The sequence below is a fragment of the Vanellus vanellus genome, assembly GCF_965231255.1.
Source record: "Vanellus vanellus genome assembly, chromosome: 26".
NCBI lineage: Eukaryota > Metazoa > Chordata > Aves > Charadriiformes > Charadriidae > Vanellus > Vanellus vanellus.
The window spans coordinates 6,048,538-6,069,986 of NC_138931.1; the positions used below are offsets into that span (position 1 = coordinate 6,048,538).

Consider the following 21,449-nt stretch of genomic DNA (forward strand, 5'->3'; position numbering starts at 1 on the left):
GGTCGAGAAATTGAGGTACAACGGTCCTGCTCTCCAAAGAATTCCCGCGCTTCGGCTCGCTGTTAACTAACTGGGGGGGGGGTGACGGGGTGGGATTTCCAATACAACAGGGCGAGAGGACTGGAAGGCATTTGAAAAAAAAAACCTCGCGGGCTAGGAAAGCCAACAGATGGTGGGGAAAAAACCCCAAACCTGTCGTAAATTAGTTTTCAATTTAAAAAAAAAAAAAAAAATAGGACAAAGCGGGAAAACAGCGCACACGCTCTAAAAAAGCAGGAGCGAGCAGCTCAGGAGCACACGGTATTTCACGTGGTGGCATACGGTATTTTTTCCTCCCCCCCCTCCGCTGTCATTAAGACAAAAGCCACCCCGCGTCCTGCCCATAAATCAGCGGCACAACAGCCGGCCTGCCTTATCCTACGGCATCTCCGAAACACTGGAGTCTTGTTGCAGGAGTTCCCACCCTTTGCAGAAGGCACATTTCCCCCCCCCCCGCCCTTCAAGGAGTCTGTTCCCAAACTTGTTTGCCTTTCTGTTCCCTCCGCCTCAACGCTCTCCTCCTCCGAAACAGCTTCTGCGAGTACTTTCAGCATCAGAAAAGTTTACTACGGAAACCTTGAAAACTATTTAAAGCCGAGGGGGATTTTCTCCCCCCTCTCTGTGCTTGCGAACAGCCAGCAAAAAGGAGAAAAAAAAAACAAAAAAACAAACTCAAAAAGGATTTTTCTTTTAGGAGAGGGGGTCAAGCTGCTTCTCCCCTCTTATGTGGGAAAAAAAAAAATAATAATACAGCTGTAGCTCTCACGTCCAGACAAGGAAACATCTTCGTCCTTGTCAAATGCGACTATCTTTAGCAACCGCAGGGCAGATTACCAATTGTTCGCAACCTCGGGGAGGCCGGAAAAGGGCCGGCCTCATCCCGCCGGAGGCTTTCGCAGCAGCCAGCTGGAGGGAAGTTCGCCCCGCCGGGATTTTTCCTGTGCAATCAGTCGGCATGCGGCCGGAGAGGGTGACTCAGGCGCGGCTGGCACCAGCTTCGGGTGGAGACGGATCCCCGTGTGAAGAGCTCTACACGCCTCGTAGCGATTTTGTTTTTTGTTTGTTTGTTTTTTTCTGCTCGTATTGGAAAAAATAAAAGCAGGAGGTGGGCTGGCGCTTCACGCCCTCTTCAGAAACGGCCCCTCTCAAACAAACACTTTTGGAGTAGAACTACAGAAATTAAAACAACCTCACAGCTCTAACTCCTGAATCCACGTGTTTTGCAGCCTTAAACGCCACCGGCACTGCCCTGGCTCCAGTTTAAGTGCTCCACAGTCACACCGAAGTCACCAGCTCAGCGACGAGCAGCCGTCACGTGTACATTCAACCCCACAAAACTCCTCAAAGCCGGCGGAGCCGTGGAAGAGGTTGTGCTGACCGCAGGATGAAACCTTTCACACGGCGGCCGCCCGCTCAGGAGGTGACCTCGGGGAGAAAACACCCCGCGGTGACTCACGGGCAGAAGAGACGGCGCCTGCCCCGCCGGCTACAACGGTTTCCCGAGGCGAGAGGTGCTGCCAAGGCTTGCGCAAGCCAGGGGACGCGCAGTCCCATCGCCTCTCGACCGGGCGGGAAAACGGCGCTTCTCCAGCAAGAGCCAACGCCGAGCGCTCGGTCCCGGAGAGCTCTACAAGGGATGAGGAGGCTCATGGAGCGGAGCTGGATACACCCAGTCCACAATATTACCACTTTGGAAGAAGAGACCGCAGGTTTCCTTCATCCCAAACGCTTCAGGATCACCGTACGTTTTACATTAACTACGTTTTACAGGGGTAGGGAAGCAATCTTGCGAGGCAAAACCCGCTACGACTACACCGCGGCGATTTGGCACGAAGCTTTCTAAGCCTAAGCCGCCCGCCCTCCTTCGCAGCATCAAACCACAAATGTCACCTTTAAGTGCAAAACATCGGAATTCTGGGAATTGCGAGGGAAAAGACCCGCGTGGAGCAGAAGATGCAGGGGAGGGAGTTTAAGCTCCAAGGGCCAAAAACTGCTCCGGCGTTTCCAAAGACGTGTATGAAAGAGAAGAATTTAGATGATAAACCCTAACGTTGCCTTCATCACAGAAGAGAGAAAAATAATCAACTCATCCAATCAAATCCGAGTCCCTGGCGGATCATTAGTGCAATCAGTCACGTTTCAAACTTCAGCATCCAAATACAACGGGCAGAAGGGGAGAACGTCTGTGCCTCGAGCAAGACCGTGCTGGTTACAAAAGGCAGCTCTATCACTCTGGAAGGGGAAGAGTCAGATGGCTCATTTCACAGGTGGATTTATTGGGGTTTTGGGCTTTTCTCCCTCCCCCCCCTCCAAGAGGAGACGTCAGTACAGTAGATGGCAAATTCCATTTCATTCGGACACAAAAGTTCTGTCAAGTGCTGGGGACTGGCTTTTCCTGGGTCACGGGCTAGAGGGCAGACGGCCCCGGGGGAAAAACGAGTTCATCTTCAGGCAGCCGGGAAAGGAGAAAGGCATTTCGAGGAAGCGAGAGGTTTAACGTTACCGAGGTGCAGGTGCAAAACGAAAAGCATTTCCCCTCCCTCCTGTTGTCTGAAAGCTGAATTCGGCAGCGCGGCCACAACCCGGGGCACTACAGCAGGGCAGTCGGTGGGTGTCCCCGTGTTCCTGCGTCTTCACCACCGGCCGTCACCGAATATCCGAGGAGGGATCTAGATCTGACAAGGCAAAAAAAAAAAAAAAAGGTTTAAAACGATTTGAAAGCTCAGCGCTGCTTTTCTACTCAGCGGGCCGAGCGCCTCCAATGAGCCTTCAAATAAAAACCACGCTCTTTCTCACCGCCCCCTGCGCCTCGGGCACAAGTCAGGGAATTCCTGGCAAGGGAAAAAAATTCCCCAAATATTGGCGAGACTAAACGGGGAGGGCTCGGGCAGGCAAATCGTCTGGGCGGCACTCAAGACGGCTTCCCCAGCCAGGCACGGCTGCAACGGGGGAAGGGAGTGGAAACTCAGCTTTCTTCCAAGGGCGCACCGCGCCGCTGCAGAGCCGACAACACGCCGAGGACACCCCTGCCTTGAGTTTTATATGCAAAATCCCTAATGGCATTTGAAAACGGCCACCCTCGCCATCCCCCAAACGCTGACAGCCTTCTGGAAGACTAAATTTCAGCTTCGCTTTTTCAACTTTTAAAAATTTGCTTTCCGGAAAATAACTACAGACACTTCTGACACCAAGGACAACAGGTGAAAAAAAAGTTTCAAGGGGAAGGAGGAAGGGAATTATCCCCGAATCCAGCCCTTCTCCCGCTGAAAGCTTTATTGAAAAAGTCATTTGAGTCGGTGACAAACTGCTCTTCAGCACACCTGAGCTCAAGACTCACAAACTTCTGCTCTGTTAGCCCTCTGCGCCCCCATTTCTCAGCATTATCACTTCCATTTTGGGGCAAAACTCTGTTTCTAGAACAAGAATGGGTTTTTTGCTAAAAAAATCTGCTTTCCAATACCAACCAAACAGGGGCTTTGCGATCATTCCTAGGCGTGAAAAGCCAATATATCGCATTTAGAGTATCCACCAGGCGCCGCAGCCTCTTCTCCCAGCCGGCCCGGCTCCCGGCGTGAGGCAGCACCCATTTCAGATAGATCTTACCTTTTGATCCAGTCTCTGATAATCGCCAGATTTGGGTCTTCGACCACTTTTGGATCTTTTTCCTTCCAGAGCGAAAGCAATGATCTTTGGAGAGAGGAGCAGGGACAAGGTGAGTGGGACGGCAGCAATCAAATTAGCTTTTTCTCACTCCAAATGCTTTCTAATGGGCCAAAGACCAGCTTCGCCTCCCTCCTCCCAGTGACTGTATTTAATTCAAAAACGCACTCAAAACAAATAAATGCCAATATATAAACCCAGCTAAGGGTGAAAGCAGGCGCTAACGAGGTAATTTGTTGTCTTTCTCCTACCTCAAAAATAGCTTTACAGGAGGAAAAAAAAAAAAAAAAAAGAAGAGCAAAAGACAGGTCATTTGAGCAGCATCCCCCCACGCAAGACTATTTAAGGACAAGTCTTCTGCAACCCGCGTCAGAAAACTCATTTTCAGCGAGAAAACGCGGGGTAACTTCATAGATCTTTTCACTTTTCTCAGCTGAAAATAACCAGCAGAGCCCAGGCCACCCAATTTCCACAGAGATCCGACCCCGTTCCTAGTTACAACACCCCCACCCTGCTCCTCCCAAAGCTGTTGGGACCGAGGCGGAAATTAATATTAACATTAATCAAATCAAGGCCGTGCAGCAAGCGGGAGGTATTGCTGAGAAACAAAAGTCAGGGCGAGGGGAAAGGTCTTCAACCGAGCAGGTCCCGCTCTGCAGCGGTGACCGGCGAGAGGAAAGGAAGCTCCTAAACCGCAGGGAAGATGTGGGGAGGCTGGGGAAGGAGCACAGCCACTCACCTTGCGTTTATTGTGATACGCAACGTATAAGGCAGCAACGATAATAGCCGTGGTCACCAGATAGGCAAAGAAGTGGCTGCTCTCTGACTGGTCCCTGGGGAGAGAAGGAACGTTCTTCTCTCTCGCGTTATTAAAGGAAGAGGTATCACTGCCTTCTTTAACCTCATCCTCTTCCTCTCCAGGGTTTTCTTCGTCGTCTAAAAGGCTGTCGCTCTCAGCAGCGGAAGAAGCTGATTGTGGCGACACATTTTTATCTCTTGATGAGTCCATTTGATTACCCTCGTTGTTGGCCTGGTTCTCGCCATTACTGCCCTGGTTCTCGCCTTTGCCGCCCTGGCCTGCATTGTTGCTGGCCTGGCTGGTGTCCTGGTCCTTGTTCCCGGTGTTCTGGTCGTTACCCTGGTTGGTGTTCTGGTCCTTGTTCCCGGTGTTCTGGTCCTTGTTCCCAGTGTTCTGGTCGTTACCCTGGTTGGTGTTCTGGTCCTTGTTCCCAGTGTTCTGGTCGTTACCCTGGTTGGTGTTCTGGTCCTTGTTCCCGGTGTTCTGGTCGTTACCCTGGTTGGTGTTCTGGTCCTTGTTCCCAGTGTTCTGGTCGTTACCCTGGTTGGTGTTCTGGTCCTTGTTCCCGGTGTTCTGGTCGTTACCCTGGTTGGTGTCCTGGTCCTTGTTCCCGGTGTTCTGGTCGTTACCCTGGTTGGTGTTCTGGTCCTTGTTCCCGGTGTTCTGGTCGTTACCCTGGTTGGTGTTCTGGTCCTTGTTCCCGGTGTTCTGGTCGTTACCCTGGTTGGTGTTCTGGTCCTTGTTCCTGGTGTTCTGCTTGGTGTCCTCGTCCTTGTTCTGGCGGTCCTGGTTGTTGTTGGTGTTGCCCTGGTTGTTACCCTGGTCCCTGTTATGATCCTGGCCCTTGTTGCTGCTGTCTTGGTTGTCACCGTCCTTCTTGTCACTGCTGTCCCAGTTGTCGCTCTGGCTCTGGTCACCGCTGCCCTGGTTACCAGCCTGCCCATTGACCTGGCTACCCGAGCTCCCACTGCCCTGGCTACTGGGGCTGCTGCTGACTTGGGTACTGTTGTTCCCACTGCTCTGGGTACCGGTGTTCCCGCTGCCCTGGGTACTGGTGTTCCCACTGCTCTGGGTACCGGTGTTCCCGCCGCCCTGGGTACCACTGCTGCTGCCATCGACATTGCCAGTCCCGCTGTTGTCATGGTCACTGCCACCCTGGCCACCGGTCTGGTTCTCACTGTGGCTGCCGTGACCAGAAGCACCCGTGCCTTTCTGGCCGTTCTCCGTCATCTCTCCATTGCCTGTGTTCGTTTTGGCCTCATTCTCATTGGGTGTATTAGATTCAGAGCGCTGCTGTTCTGTCTCTTGGGACGTATGCAGGTGGTCATCCCTTTGGGTTTCCTGGCCATTGTGTGCTTCAGGTTGGGATGATCCGTCAGTGCCTGTTGGAAGATTTGACGGAGTTATTTTCCTCCAACTTCTGCGAGTCCCCGTCAGCAAACACAGAGAGGTCACGGTCACTTCCTACCCCCACGTTTGGTGTCTGCAGCACACCTGGCTGTCCGAAACAGCTCCCCCACCGCTGCCGAAAGGGGAAGGAAACACCCCAGCGAGGGAAATGACAGGGGGGGAACCAAAAGCGTGACAAACCCGGCGGGACGGTGTCCCTAGGCAGCTCCCCCAGTGCCCCCACTGGCCTCCCCCCACCCGCAGGAGGGGCACAACGGCAGAAGAACCCCAACAAACCAAAAGCCCGTATCAGAACCTGCCCTGGCTTCGCCTCCCCCCCCTTCCCCGGCACTGCCGAGTGGAACCCCAACCGCTCCCCCTCAGCGCCCCGACCTCGGGGCCCCCCAGCTGTGGCCCTCCCTGCCGGTCACCCCCCAGCACTCCCGCCCCGGGTCCCCCCCGGACCGCAGACCCCTCTCACTGCCTTCCCCCGCCCCAGCCGCCCTCCGCCGGCTTCTCACCCTCGGCTCGGGACGCGGCGCAGAGCGCTAAGAGCAGCAGGAGCAGCCTCAGCGGCATGGCGACCCGAGAGGAACTGCCCGCACCGACACCCACCGGTCCGCCCGCTTCCGCTTCCGGTAAGACAAGGCGCAACTTCCGGCGGCAGATCTCGCGAGAACGAGGAGGAGGCGGGCGGGAGGGAGAGCGGCCGCGCGGGGGCGGTGTATATGAGAGACCGGGGAAGGGGCGGGACTGAGGGCATTGGGGCGGGGCTTAAGGAGAAGTGGGCGGTGCTTAGGGGACCCGGAGTGGGGCTTGGTAAGAGGCGGGGCTAGTGGGAAACGGGGCGGGGCTTGTGGAGAATCGGGGCGGGACTTAGGGCAGGCTGAGCCATGACTCCTTCGAATTGGGTGGGGCTTATGCAAATTATGGGCGGGGCTTCACCGCCCACGGCGCGTGGCGAGCCCCGCCCCCGCTGCAGGCCCAGCCAGGGGCCGCCTTGGCCTGACTGCTGCGTCTTTGGGGCGAAAAGCAGCAGTTTGAGGTAAAAACTGCCGGTTTTGGGGGCCGTTTCCAGGCTTTGAGAAAACAGCGCTGGGGCCCGTGTCAGCGGCGGCCCAGTGGGGCCGTCCAGACCCGCTCGGAAGGGCCGGACCCCCTCTCCCCCCCCTCCCTCGCCCCGGGATTCGGCCCGTTGGAATGGCGTCGCGGCCCTGTGGCCACCTCCGTCTCGTGGGGGAGGAAACAGGCCGTGGCGAGGGGGAGTCCGGCGAGAAAGCGGGGCTAATCTCCCTTCTTTTGGTTCAGGACCGCTTCCCCAAAGCGCTGCTGAGGACGACGGCCGCGTCGGGGCAGCGCGGCGAGTCCGACGCCTCTGATAACCTTTTATTTGTGTTTTCGGCCAGGCTGGACGTGTCCTGTGCAACTCCGGCTCTTCCCACCGACGGCAGAAAATCAGCTTTTGGCTCTCCGTGGGCACCGACGACTATTTACTCCTTTCCTCTGTAGGTAATGTATCTCCCGAAGACCACTGCGTCGCCCTTCTCCGGGCTGAATGTCCATCTGTCGCTGTAGGTTGTGTTCTTGCTCTCTTCCGGGCTTTCCCCGGGCATTCCACACCTTGGAGGACACTGCCCAAAACTGGGGGACGATCCTCCAGCTTGGTCAGCAGAACAATCAGAAACATTTCCTTATGTCTTACAGATAATCCTACCCGTCTCCAACCTCCCGCTCGGCCGGCTGGAGTAGAAGATGACCTGTACTTGCTGCAGATCAGATGCAAATGAAGAAAAGATCCTTAAGTCTGCCCGTCACCCTCTACCACGGTCTGGGCAGCTACGGGGGTCTGGAGCTCATAACTGAGCTCCTCAGGCAGATTTGATATCTTCAGGTCCGTGAACGGCGACCCTACAGCAGTGAGTCAAGGTGGCTGCGGTGCTGGATGTCCTCGAGCTGTGATTGATGTCATCTCTGGCTGTCTTCCAGCCGTGCCTCACCTGCTGTGTCCAAAAGTTGTCCCCACCCGCTGTCCAAGCCTTTCTCAGAGGGTTTGCCTCCTCCTGCGTTCCTTTTCCAGCAGATGTCTGCTGAGCCATGGCTTTTGGGGGATGCTGGTAAAATAAAGAGCTGCAGGCGTTGTTCCTGGGTCTCCCTCGTGTTTGTTACCGCTCCCTGGTGACCCTGCACGGGTCTGTCTCCCTCTGGTCAGGGACGTCGGCATGGGGGTACATCGTTCTTCAAAAACTTTCATCTCCAACTTGTTCCCTGCCCATCCTTCCCAAACCAGTTAGACCTTTCGATAGCAGTTTTCTGGATGCGTGAATTATGCCATCGAGTCTCTGTAATTTGCCTCGTTAGTAACAATCCCGATGTGTCCTCCCCGTCATCTCGCTGGTTTAGATCAATGGATTTGCCTTCATCTCCGCCCAGGATGAACTTCCTTGGTGCTTACCCACGTGTGCTTCCCACTATTGCTTGGTGTCACCAGAGCTGTCTCATCCGTAACGCGGCATCCTTCGGTGCTGAATGACAAGCAGCGAAGTCTCAACGTGTTGCCGGAAGGAATTGCAGTAACATCACGAATTCGTTAGCTGCCCCAGTCAGTCCGTTTACCGCTAAAACACAGAAAAAAATTACCACAGCGTCGTTCAACATCCAAAGCCAATGAGTCCCGCACGGCGATAATACTTTGGGGAATAATCCTGACTTGGCCTCAGTGCATGATGGATTATGCGGTTGATTTTTCTTCTCTTCCCCCCCCCCCCAATCCTCTATTCAATTCAATACATTCCAATAATCCTAGCAGCTCGGCTCTGCCCATGCCTGCCTTTCTAAGGAGACAGAAGAACAGTTGGCCTAATGCTTTTGTTGAGATTTAAAACAGACAAGCGAGGCTATTTCTCATGCCCAGCCAGTTCGGCTTTCACTCACGCCCCTGGAAGTCAAGAGTAACTGAACGGAGGCCAAGTTCCTCTGGATTTACAACAATGCATCTGGGAACGGAATTCTGCCCCAAAAGACCGAGTACGAGGCTGACATCAGCTCAGCGCCTGGTGGCTCGCACCAGGCTCGTTTTCCTTCAACAGTTTGCTTGGCTAAAAGGAAGGCGATAAACAGGACCCGCGACCTCACCTAACCTCCGTGCGGCTGCACCCTTCCCCGCGGAACCCCCGGGAACGGGAAGCTGCCATCAGCGTGGACGACCAGGAAGTTGCTTCTGGCTTCAGCGCAATTACGCGGATGTCGGCTGGTAGGAGGACAAGGAGGAGGATGGAGGATTATTATCTCCGTCCGCTGCAGAGCAGGAGGAGGAAATTCTCTTTCGGTCCCACCCAGCTGCTTCCCAAAGCGATGGCAGTCCTTTACCACGTGAAAAAGAACTCCTTTGCGTTCACACTTAAGGGAGGTTTCTCTCGCACGGTCCTCTCTCTGCTCATAAATCTTTGTGGGATGGCACTTTTTGGGGGATGACTCTTTGCGGGAATGGCCAAGAACAGGCTGGACACGCAAATCCAGCCATTAATTTATCACCAAATGGGGCATTTTCACACGGTCTCCCAAGGTCTGGTGACAACTTCGCGCTTGGAGATAATAAAGTCCTCACCTTGTCAGAAGCGTCTGCATCCCCCATCCCGTCCTTTTCCCCCGAGGGCTAATCTGGTCAGGATAAAGGATCAAAAGGAGAAACAATTAGCAAATGGAAGAATTTAATGACGCTAATTAAAATGTATTAAGTGTAGCCACTGCCTCTGCACCAGCTGCTTTGGCAGGAGCTGGGAGTCCGCGGAGCGCCAGCCTTATCCCGGTGCGGAGCGGGGAAACAGGACATCTGGTGCGCCCCCCCCGCCCCCGGCCCCTCGCAAAAAAAAAAAAAAAAGCCTGTTCGAGGAAACCTTCGTTTCATTTGCTGCTGCTTGCCGGGTTCGCGGCGGAGCCCCTAATTAGCTCCATCTCTGCAGGAGACCCCTGGGACCTCATTAGGCATTTCAATTAGTGAATAGCCAGAGCTGCGGAGGGAGAGGGGGGGCTGGGGGCCGTTTGATCAAGATGGCTGCAATTAAGCAAGCGGACGGAGGTGACAGAAGTAACCCCGCGTCCAAAAAAACGTGGGGAAAAGCACCAAGCTGGCTCCCAGATGCTACCCGCGCACCGGAGCAAGCTCTCCCGCAAGTTTGCTCTCGACAAGCTCTTAACGAGATGTTTGCCAGCTCCCGGCAATAAAACCCCCCACAATAGCTGCAGCGAGTTTCGGGCTGGGCTGGTCACACAAGTGGCACCCTTTAATCGAGGTTTTAAACCTTTTCTTATAGTACATCACGTTTCGGGACCAGGACGGGCTCACGGGCGCATCCTCCGCTCTCCCCTGTGCCGTTCCTGGCGCTGCCCATCTGCCGCGGCGGCAGCCCATCTCCCCGGGCACTAACAGCACGGCTCTGCCGTCACCGCTCACCTGGAGGATTCCCAGCCAGGAGACACCAGGCACTTCTCGAACTTCGTTGCGCTCTGGGAACGGGGGGCAACGATGACGAACGTGCGTTTCCCAAGGACGCAGCGGCGGCCTGTTCCCAATTCCAGCTTCATCGTTCACCCGGCTGCTCCCAGCGCTCCCGCCCGGCCGTACCTCCTGCCGGCGCTTCTCCGCTCTTTCTGCGCGGACCTCCATCGCTGGAGGTGACGGCAAACCCCAAACGAGCAGGTCCACCTCACCCCACTTCCCTGCAGCCGTGGCTTCGCCCCACGCAGTGTTCGTACCATCTTGACTGGTGCACGCAAACGGCAACATCTGCCGCAGCTGGGAGAGCGATGGGACCCCATCGTTGGCACCATGTCCCCTGTCCCCACTGTTTCGTGCCTCTCGGCTAAGGAAGAACCCGGCTGTCCCACCTCTCCCTGCTCTTCACACCATGCCGTTCTTTCCTTCTGCTGCCGACTCTCCGCGGGACACCGTGTCGTTCCCTCCCTGAGCTTTTCCCCTTCGTCGGACGCGGTTGGGATGCACCCTATGAAACAAAAGTCATCTACAAAGCAGGACCAGGGAGCGTGCGGCAGCAGACGCCTCATTTTCTCAGGGGGCTGATGGAAAAATCCGGAATCTGTGGCCACAAAATTGTGTTTGTTTTTTTTTTTTTGTTGTTGTTGTTGTTGCAAGTTTGAAAAGTGAATTCTTGTAACTGGGAAATAACTGCTAGCGAGCTGCCCGGGACCTCCCGGCGTGGCTCCCCCTCTGCCCCCTGCGCTGCTTGGCTCCACTGCAGCTCCCGGATCTGAGGATAAGTTAAGCACCGTGAGAAATGCAGTCTAAAACTTGTCCGGAAAAAAAAAAAAAAAAAAAAAAAAAGGGGAGAGGGGCTACCAGACCTCCTTGCCGCAACAGCCCAAACTGAAACGCACTGGAAATTCAGGTTTTTCTGCAACAAACGCCAGGATTTTCCTCTTATTGAAGCACCTCACGGGAGGACAAAGAAAACCCTGCCGAGGGATTTGGTTTTTCTGTTGATAACCGGGTCTGCACGCAACATTTTCATCCAGCCGCACCGCTGCAAAGCGCGGGGGACGCATAGATACCCCGATCGGCCCGGTTTCAGCTAAGAGAGCCTCAACGTGGTCGTTTTGAGACCGGAACCGACAACGTAACTGGTGTTGCCCTTTTCTCCGGGAGGAGCGAAGCCAAGAGGGCTTTGGTGGCCAGTTGCTTCTCTTCTAGCAGGGGATAATCCAAACCTATCTCAGTTTAGGAGCACCGCGAAAGGGTTGGAACAGATGTTCCTTTTCTGTATGGGAAAACGCCGAGTAAAACAAAGAAATATTCTCCTGCTGAAGTCCAACATCTGTTTGAAGCTGTCTGGCTCCGGTTCAGACTTTAATTCTTGTGACAGGTCTCTTCATGCCTTTAATTTCCCATGAAATCTAATTCAAGAAGTTGTTTGTCCGCAGCCTGCTCCCGGTGTCGGGGAGAACGAGGCTGCGTGCGATCCAGACGTTCCTCGCAGAAAACCGGTTTCTTGGAACAGCCTTTCTGGAAACAAAACAAAACAAAAAGCTGCTTTTTGCCTCTTTTTTCACACGACGGCCACGCACGCGTTTTCGGTGACGCTCTAATCCTCTCAGTCCTGGATCGCGCACAACCGGGCGACACGCTATCAGGATGCCATTAATTAAAGCGTCGCGGCTGGTCCTCTTGGGTGCCGTTGTGGAGGAACCGTGCCCTACCCCAGCGTTTACGAGTTTGTTCTTTGAAAGCAAGAACTTTAAACGATTTTGTGATGTGGAACGGAAACGCCTACCGAGTTCAGGGCTGCCTTGGGTGCGACAGTGAATAAAGATGCTCCAGGCACTTTCTCGTGATGGTGGCCACCAAGAAGCTGGTATGCAGGAGCTAGGTCTGCTGCAGGTTCCTCTCATTGCTGGAGGCTCTCAACTAGCCGGGACCCCCTAGAGCAATGATTTCGGGAGCCGCCACCCAGCTGGGACGCTCTGAGCTGTGAATTTAAGCTGTCGCTTCCAGTCCAGAAGATGATCCTCAGCTGGACGGGAGAAGCTGAGCTCCTGCTGGAGGTACCATCACTGTTTGCAGAAGTCACGTGGACCTTTCACAGATGTCGGTGTCATCCCGTGGCACGCACTCGTCTCGCACATCTGCTTAACGCGGACACCGTCTTCCTTAAGGACAAGAAGCCAAGATGGTCCCTTTTCCCCTCCGCCTGCAGATGGACATCTGCTGCTGCTCCAGCTTGGTTAACATACGCCCTCAGTGGCTGCTCACACCAGTTCGGCACTGAAAAGGGAAAGAGAAATGTCACGAAAGGAGGCGAAGGTGTCATTTATCCCACCAAATGAGCAAAAGCGCCCACCAAACAGAGCCGGAGCGCCGGCAGCCGCGGGAAGGGCTCAGCCCATCACTGGTGGTGGCGTAGACGTTGCCCACCGCCACGGGGCTGGAGGCCCGAGGACACCGTGGTCCCCCACAACGTAGCACTGGGGCAGGCAAAGAGGAGCCGGACCGGGTCCTGGGAAATGGAAATCGGCCGAGAAATTCAGAAAGCGGAATGAAACAGGACTATAAACACCACGAATCACCTCTGGGCGGGCGCAGCTCGGAATCAAGTCTGCAAAAGAAAACAAAATTACGACTTTCAAGGGAAAAACTATTTGAGACGATAGTTTGTTTTTTTTTTTCCCTCCCCTGTTAAAAATATAGTGAGACGGAAGAGTCTTGATCGGCTCGAGTGTTGAACTGGCCGAGAATTTAAGGTCGGTTGAAAATCCGCTGGGCGACCCGGGGATGCTTTTGTGGAGGTCCTTTTTCATCCTCATCTGCCTTTTCATCCCCGGTTTGGAAGAAGCAGGCGCAGGGCGCCCTGCAGTTCCCGCCCGTGAGATACGCACCGGTTGACTGGCGCTCCTCGGCTTCTCGGGCACCCCAAGGGCTGGTTTGCTTCATCCCCCGCGCCTCCTGCTGACCGCCATCTCTCCGGCAAACCCTACTCTGCCTGCTCGCTCCGCCGCAAGTTTGTGACGGACAAACCCCTCCAAAATCGCCCTGTGCCCATCGACGGAGGCGTCTGGGCGCTGCTCTCAGGCTGGGGCCGTGCCTGGCTCCCTGCCCCGCTCTGGGATGGGACCGGAGCCCCATCTTGAAATGCTGGAGCGCTGGGGGGGGGGTGGGGGGTGGAGAAGGTGGCGACGGGCAGGGAGCGAGCGCTTCCCTCACTGACCACGCTCACGCAGCGAGTTGCAGCTGTAGTTTTATTTCCTTTTGTGAAAAATAACAGGGATTCACGGGGAGGGGGGAGGGGAAAAAAAAAAAAAAAAACAAACCAAAAAAAAACCCCCAAAACAACCCACAAACCCACCCAGGGCTCAGCCCCGGATCCTGCCCGCCCCAAAACGACCGCGGGAAGGAGCAGGGCCGCCGGCGCAGCGTCCTCAGGGCGGGGGATCCGGCTCCTCGCCGGGACGGAGCGAAGGTGATCACCGTGGCGGGGAGCGGAGCCGTGGGACGGGGAGGACTTGGGATCATCCAGAGGCACCGGCAACCGGCGTTTCGGCTCTTGCCTCCGGGACGCAGCGCCGCCGGCCCCAGCTCAATGCCCGCCCGCGTTGGGCGCCGGCGGTGCCCGTGCACGGCAGCGACGGGGCCCTCGGCATCACCGTGCCCTGCGGCGGCGACGGGCGCTGGGCTCACGTCCACGGTCAGCTCGTGGGAGATTTCCATCGTCGGCAGCTTGTGGAGGGTTTCATTTTGTTTTGGTTTTTTTTTTTTCTTTTTTTCTTTCTTTTTTTTTTTTTCCTTTTTTTTTTTTAATAAAAACGGTCTTTAGGTCGACTGCTGGTGGCAGCAGCTCTGAGCAGAAAGCCCCTTCCTCCAGAGTCTGCTTACAAAAGAGTTCAGAAAAGGTCAAATATTGACCAATAATGGTTTTGGCTGCGTTTGAATCTTGATTGTGGCTTCGGCAACGTACAGCAGGGATGGGGATGGAGGGGCCGGGACGAGGAAGGGGCCGGGGTGGGGGGGTGAGGTGGGGTGGGGTGGGGGAAAGACGAGGGGTTTTTTTTTGTGTTTTTTGTTTTTGTTTTCCCTTAGTCAGCAGGTTTGGTGACCAGGGAAAGGGGCTGCGTTTGCAGCGCGGCCAAGGCAGCCTGCGGGGAGGGGATGGCGGCCGCGAAGGACGGAGGCGAGGACAGGAGAACCGTGGAAGGCACCGAGGTGAAGGGGATGGGTCTGGAGAGGAGCGAGGGCGGGCTGCCGAGGCTCGAGGAGGAGGAAGAGGTGGAGGAGGAGGAGGAAGAAGAAGAAGAGGCGGCTTTGCCCGCGAGGAAGGCAGCCGAATGGACGGCGAGCTGAGCCCTGGCCTCCGGCTTGGTGGTGAGGGAGAGGGGCTGCGCCTGTTCCGAGTGGGTGGCAGCCGGCGCTGCCGGGGACGCCAGGGCGGCCGACGGCGTGGCGGGCGAATCCAACATGCTGCCGTGGGAGGACGCGGGGCTGTCGCAGGGTTTCTCGGCCGGCAGGTACTGCACGCACGGCTTCTTGCTCTTGGAGGCCAGGGAGCCTGCGGAGGACGGAGGGTGGCGTGAAGGAACCGAAAACCCGACGGCGGGAGGAGGAGGAGGAGGAGGAGGAGGAGGAGGAGGAGGAGGAGGCCGGCAGGGGAGGATGGTGGGTGGTGGTGGGGAAACACTCACTCTCCGTGTCGTGGCTTTGCTGCTGGGCCAGCTTCTCCCGCTTTCTCTTCTTCTTCTTGCCCTGGAGAAGATTATGGAGTCGTTCCGCGGCTTTCTGCCAGCGGAGAGCCCTCGGGGAAAATGATGGGGGGTGGTGGTGGTGGGGGATCACCGCTCAACAGAAGAGAAATTGGGCGCCGACGGTGCCGCCAGAGTGGCGCGGGGTGGGGGGACACACGCGGGAGCCGCTGACGAGCCCGAGCACGGCAAGTGGCCTCCCGCCGGCCAACGGCCCCGGGAGAGGAGTCGCCCGGCAAGGGGACAGCAGGGGACACGGTCCCCGTGGCCGCGGGGCTCTGGGGGGGGGTCACACGTACGTAGTTGTCCCGCGCCGACCACGTCGGGTAGAGCTGGGAGTGCAGCTGCCGCTCCTTCCGCGCGAGCTCGTAGTACTTGGCCTGTTCCTCCCGCGACAGCGAGTGCCACTGCGGGGGGGAGGGGGGGGGGGGGAGAAGAGACCACGCTGCGAACCCCGAAGCCGTTCCGCAAAGCCCGAAGCCATTCTGCAAACTCTAAAGCCACTCTGCGAGCCCACGCTGCAAATCCCCAAAGCCATTCGGCAAACCCCAAAGCCAGACTGCTGGCCCCAAAGCCATTCCGCAAATCCTAAAGCCGCGCTGCAAACACCAAAGCCATTCTGGAAACCCCAAAGCCACTCTACAAACTCCAAAGCCATTCTACAAATCCCAAAGCCATTCTGCAATCCCCAAAGCCATTCTCTGATCCCCAAAGCCATTCCCCGATCCCCAAAGCCATTCTGCAAACCCCAAAGCCATTCTACAAACCCCAAAGCCACACTGCAAACCCCAAAGCCATTCTACAAATCCCACAGCGATTCTGCGATCCCCAAAGCCATTCTGTGATCCCCAAAGCCATTCTGCAAACCCCAAAGCCATTCTGCAAACGCCAAAGCCATTCTGGAAACCCCAAAGCCACTCTACAAACTCCAAAGCCATTCTACAAATCCCAAAGCCATTCTGCAATCCCCAAAGCCATTCCCCGATCCCCAAAGCCATTCCCCGATCCCCAAAGCCATTCAGTGATCCCCAAAGCCATTCTGCAAACCCCAAAGCCATTCTGCAAACCCCAAAGCCATTCTACAAACCCCAAAGCCACACTGCAAACCCCAAAGCCATTCTACAAACCCCAAAGCCATTCTGCGATCCCCAAAGCCATTCCCCGATCCCCAAAGCCATTCTGCGATCCCCAAAGCCACACTGCAAACCCCAAAGCCATTCTACAAAACCCCAAAGCCATTCTACAAACCCCAAAGCCATTCTGCGATCCCCAAAGCCATTCTGCAAATCCCAAAGCCATTCTACAAATCCCAAAGCCATTCTGCAAACCGCAAAGCCATTCGACAAACCCTAAAGCCACACTGCAAACCCCAAAGCCATTCGACAAACCCCAAAGCCATTCTGCGATCCCCAAAGCCATTCTACAAACCCCAAAGCCACGCTGCAAACCCCAAAGCCATTCTACAAACCCCAAAGCCATTCTACAAACTCCAAAGCCGCGCTGCAAACCTCAAAGCCATTCTACAAACCCCAAAGCTATTCTGCGATCCCCAAAGCCATTTGGAAACCCCAAAGCCACGCTGCAAACCCCAAAGCCATTCTGCGAACCCCAAAGCCATTCTGCGAACCCCAAAGCCATTCTGTGATCCCCAAAGCCATTCTACAAACCCTAAAGCCACGCTGCAAACCCCAAAGCCATTCTGCGATCCCCAAAGCCATTCTGCGATCCCCAAAGCCATTCTACAAACCCCAAAGCCATTCTGCGATCCCCAAAGCCATTCTGCGATCCCCAAAGCCACACTGCAAACCCCAAAGCCATTCTACAAAATCCCAAAGCCACGCTGCAAACCCCAAAGCCATTCTACAAAACCCCAAAGCCATTCTACAAACCCCAAAGCCATTCTGCGATCCCCAAAGCCATTCTGCGATCCCCAAAGCCATTCTGCAAACCCCAAAGCCATTCTGCAAAACGCAAAGCCATTCTACAAACCCTAAAGCCATTCTACAAACCCCAAAGCCACACTGCAAACCCCAAAGCCGTTCTGCGAACCCCGAAGCCACGCTGCCGGCCCCGAGGACGCGCCGCCCCGGCGTCGCAGGGCTCCCCGCCAACCCCATCCCAGTGCCGCCCAGTTCCCCACCAGCTCCCTGGAACCTCCCGGGCTGGCGGTGCCCCAGGAGCAGGCACCGAGCCCTGGGGTGGGGGGGAGCAAAGGGGGCCGGAAGCCTTTTTAAGGTCCCCAACGGGGCACGAAGCCGGCGCCAGGGGAGACGCCCGTACCCGCCTGCCCAGGATCTGGTTGATGGCGGCGCTCTCCTTCAGCGTGCACTCGGCCACCACCTTGGCCCTCATCTCCTTCATGTACAACATGAAGGCGTTGAGCGGCTTCTTGATGTGGGGTTTCTTCTCCTCCTCCTTCTTCACAGTGACGGGGGATTTCCTGCAAGGAACGGGACGGCGGGTCAGGACACCAAGAGGACAAGCTCCCGTTCCCCCGGGGGATGTCCTGTCCCCCTCGTTCCCACCCCCCAACTCACGAGTTGCCTCCGGGGCTGACGCTGGGCTGGGTGGGTTCCTGCTTCACGATGGGCGAGACGATGGTGGGGTGAGGGATGCCCGAGGGGTGCAGCCCGTGGGTGGGCGGTGGGACCACGTGCGGGGAGAAACGGCTGGACATCAAACTGCAGCGGAGGGAGCGGCAAGGGAAGGCTCTCGTCAGCTCCCCACGGGCGCCAACAGCCCCCCGCCTTCCACCCCAAAGCCTCCTGAGAACCTCCTGGGCTGAGAGACCACCAGCCCCAACCCACCTGGGCTCTGGTTTGACACCAGGACTCGCCCCAGCTTGTAGGTGGGTAACATGGACCCAACCTAAGTGATGCCCCGAACCCATGGGACGTCACTTTTTCCCCACAGCATCACCCGTGGGGACCACCTACACCCTCCAGGGGGGTGTTTTCCACCGAGGAGGCCACCGCCACCTCCTGTGCCCGCGCAGAGCGGGGCGTCCCCAGGAGCACCCGCCGCTGCTGCGGGGCAGAGTCCCGCATCGTCCTGGGGGTGGGGTGGGGGGGGAAGATGCCCCAAACGTCGCTGCCAGCTGCGGGGGATCCCCGAGGAAGGTCCCTCGTCCCTTCCGAGACCCACCTGGACATGGAGGCGTTCATGGCGAGGGCAGGGTAGGGATGCCGAAAGCCGCCGGGAGGGATGGAGTACACGGGCTGTCCTTGCCTGCAAACGCACGAGCTTTAGCTTGGGGGGGGTGGGGGGGGGCGGGAAAAGTCCCTCCCCAATTCAGGGGGGGCCCTCGGACCGCTCCCCGGCTGATCTCCATCCCGACCGCTTCCAAAATTTCCAGTGGCGGGGGAGTCCTCAACCTCTGTGGGAGCCCTCCACGTCCCACCGAGGGGAAAAAGCGGATGGAACGGGAAGAGGAAGAGGGTCCTGGGGGGGTAGGGGGGGGGATGTGGGGCTCAGGGGACCTGCCCGGGGGACACGGAGGGGGGAGCGAGCCCCCAAGCCCGGGGGCTGAGCCCATCCTTACTGCGGCACGAGCCAGCCCAGCGGGTGCGGGATCTGACCCACGGCTCCCGGCGACAGCGGGTAATAGGGGGGCAGCTCGGACGGGTGCGGCGGCCGCGGGATTCCTGCGGAGGGAGGGACGAAGGGGAAACGGTGTTAAACCATGGGCACGGCGGCCTCCGAGCGCCTCGCCTGCCCCCGAGCATCCTCACCCTCCCTCCGAGCACCACATCTGCCTCTGGGCACCCGGTCTCCCTTGGAGGACCCCATCTCTCAGCATCCCACCTCCCTCCGAGCATCCCATCTCCCTCCGAGCACCCTCCCTTTGAGCACCCCACCTCCCTCCGAGCACCCCATATCTCAGCACCCCACCTCCCTCCGAGCACCCAGTCCCCCTCCGAGCATCCCACCTCCCTCTGAGCATCCCACCTCCTTCCGAGGACCTCATCTCCCTTCGAGCATCCCACCTCCTTCTGAGGACCCCATCCCCTTCCAAGCATCCCATCTCCCTCTGAGCATCCCACCTCCCTCCGAGCATCCCACCTCCCTCCGAGCATCCCATCTCCCGTCTCCCTCCAAGCACCCCACCTCCCTCCGAGCACCCCATGTCTCAGCACCCCACCTCCCTCCGAGCACCCAGTCCCCCTCCGAGCATCCCACCTCCTTCTGAGCATTCCACCTCCTTCTGAGGACCCCATCTCCCTCCGAACACCCATCTCCCACCTCCCTCCGAGCACCCCATCTCTCAGCATCCCACCACCTCCTTCTGAACATCCCATCCCCTCCAAACATCCCATCTCCCTCCGATCACCCCATCTCCCATCTCCCTTTGAGCACCCCATCTCTCAGCATCCCACCTCCTTCTGAGGACCCCACCTCCGTCCAAGCATCCCACCTCCCATCTCCCTCCGAGCATCCCATCTCTTTCCAAGCATCTCATGTGCCTCTGAGCACCCACTCTCTCTTTGAGCATCCCACCTCCTTCCGAAGACCCCATGTCCCTCCGAGCATCCCACCTCCCACCTCCCTCCAAGCACCCTATCTCCCTCCGAGCATCCCATCCCCCTCTGAGCACCCTCCCTCCGAGCACACCATCTCTCAGCATCCCACCTTCCTCCGAGCACCCATCTCCCACCTCCCTCCGAGCACCCCATCTCCCTCCGAGCATCCCATCTGCCTCTGATGGCACCTCCTTCCGAGGACCTCATCTCCCTCCAAGCACCCATCTCCCATCTCCCTCCGAGCATCCCACCTCCTTCTGAGGACCCCATCCCCTTCCGAGCATCCCACCGCCCTCCGAGCATCCCATCTCTTTCCAAGCATCCCATTTGCCTCTGAGCACCCACTCTCCCTCCGAGCATCCCACCTCCTTCCGAGGACCCCATGTCCCTCCGAGCATCCCACCTCCCACCTCCCTCCGAGCATCCCATCTCCCTCCGAGCATCCCATCTCTTTCCAAGCATCTCATGTGCCTCTGAGCACCCACTCTCTCTTTGAGCATCCCACCTCCTTCCGAGGACCCCATGTCCCTCCGAGCATCCCACCTCCCACCTCCCTCCAAGCACCCTATCTCCCTCCGAGCACCCCACCTCCCTCCAAGCACCCCATGTCTCAGCATCCCTCCTCCCTCCGAGCACCCATCTGCCTCTGAGCACCCACTCTCCCTCCGAGCATCCCACCTCCTTCCGAGGACCCCATGTCCCTCCGAGCATCCCATCTCCCATCTCCCTCCAAGCATCCCACCTCCCTCCGAGCATCCCACCTCCCTCCGAGCATCCCATCTCTCAGCATCCCACCTCCTTCCGAGGACCCCATCTCCCTCCGAGCATCCCACCTCCCACCTCCCTCCGAGCATCCCATCTCCCTCCGAGATCCTCCCATCACCCCATCTCTCCCCCAGCCCCCATCTGGAACCCGGAGAGAGGATGCCGAGACAACCACAACGGAGACCTGGGGGGGATCCCACCCACACCGTCCCCCAGGCGAGGACCCGGGACGGCCACCACCCCCGTCCCCTTCCCACCACCCGACCACCGGGGCGTGAAAACCACCCGGCAACGCAGAAGGACCATCCCAACGGGTACCACCCTCCCCCGTCCCCTTTTTTCTCATCCGAAGGTGCCGGATGACCGCGTTCCCTTTCCCGCCCTCACCCGTTTTCGGATCGATCTCCGGCGAGAGGTGGCCGGGCGGCGAACCCGGCGAGAAGTGGTCGTTGCTGTAGGTGATGAGCGGCGTCAACGGGTGCATGTGATGCGCGTGCTGCACCACCGGGACCTTGTTCGACTGTGGGACGGAGAGGGGAGAACGGGGTGGGAGGGCGAAACCACGACCCTTCTTCCAAAATTCCCCCTTTTTCCAGCGCCGCCGGCACGGCATAGGCGTTCAAGGGGGTGGGGGGAAGGCTGGAGTGGGGGAGTTTTCCCACCTCCATCCCACACCGGGATATCCGTCACCCCCGTGGGATTCGGCTGCTCTTACCAAGTGCGCGGGTGACGGCGAGCGGCTGTCCTTCAGCGTGGCGCCGGCCGGCACGTCCAGCAGCGGCCACTTCATCTGTAGGTACTGCGGGACAGACGGACTGACGGCCTCCGCCGGTCCCGAAAACATTTCCCCATATCAGCCCAACCCCATAACGCGCCCCCGCGCTGGGCCGGGGGGGACGTCCCCAACCACGGACCCCGTAAATGGTGCAGAGCTCCGATGGGCGCAAAGCCCCAAATCCTAAATCCCAAATTTTCGCCCCAAACAGCACGAAGCCTCGAACCATACGAAGCCCCAAATCCTGAATGCCAAATCTTAA

At 57.6% G+C, this 21,449-nt stretch overlaps 2 protein-coding genes across 2 annotated transcripts; both read right to left on the reverse strand.

The window, feature by feature from the left end:
- Nucleotides 1-2,203: 2,203 nt before the first annotated feature.
- Nucleotides 2,204-6,520, reverse strand: LOC309681891 (uncharacterized protein). Its single transcript, XM_082495860.1, has 4 exons — nt 6,409-6,520; nt 4,439-5,880; nt 3,643-3,726; nt 2,204-2,714 (listed from the first exon to the last, which is right to left on the reverse strand). The coding sequence occupies exons 1-4, from the start codon at nt 6,464-6,466 to the stop codon at nt 2,709-2,711; spliced, it is 1,590 nt and encodes a 529-aa protein (XP_082351986.1). The 5' UTR covers nt 6,467-6,520; the 3' UTR covers nt 2,204-2,708.
- A 7,109-nt stretch (nt 6,521-13,629) lies between these two features.
- TCF7L1 (transcription factor 7 like 1) lies at nt 13,630-21,204 on the reverse strand. Its single transcript, XM_082495697.1, has 9 exons — nt 21,128-21,204; nt 20,800-20,932; nt 18,669-18,771; nt 18,272-18,355; nt 17,665-17,808; nt 17,408-17,567; nt 15,427-15,534; nt 15,071-15,131; nt 13,630-14,937 (listed from the first exon to the last, which is right to left on the reverse strand). Exons 1-9 carry the CDS (start codon nt 21,200-21,202, stop codon nt 14,468-14,470), a joined length of 1,338 nt encoding a protein of 445 aa, XP_082351823.1. The 5' UTR covers nt 21,203-21,204; the 3' UTR covers nt 13,630-14,467.
- Nucleotides 21,205-21,449: the final 245 nt, after the last annotated feature.

Bases quoted from the DNA above. Each gene is read 5' to 3' on its own strand.
- LOC309681891 (XM_082495860.1), bottom strand. From the start codon at position 6,466: ATGCCGCTGAGGCTGCTCCTGCTGCTCTTAGCGCTCTGCGCCGCGTCC. The intron at 5,881-6,408 runs GTGAGAAGCCGG...ATCTTCCAACAG, and splicing joins CGCCGCGTCCCGAGCCGAGG to GCACTGACGGATCATCCCAA. The intron at 3,727-4,438 runs GTGAGTGGCTGT...CTCTCTCCAAAG, and splicing joins CGTATCACAATAAACGCAAG to ATCATTGCTTTCGCTCTGGA.
- TCF7L1 (XM_082495697.1), bottom strand. From the start codon at position 21,202: ATGAAGTGGCCGCTGCTGGACGTGCCGGCCGGCGCCACGCTGAAGGAC. The intron at 15,132-15,426 runs GTACGTGTGACC...AATCTTCTCCAG, and splicing joins GGTCGGCGCGGGACAACTAC to GGCAAGAAGAAGAAGAGAAA. The intron at 14,938-15,070 runs GTGAGTGTTTCC...CGTCCTCCGCAG, and splicing joins GCAAAGCCACGACACGGAGA to GCTCCCTGGCCTCCAAGAGC.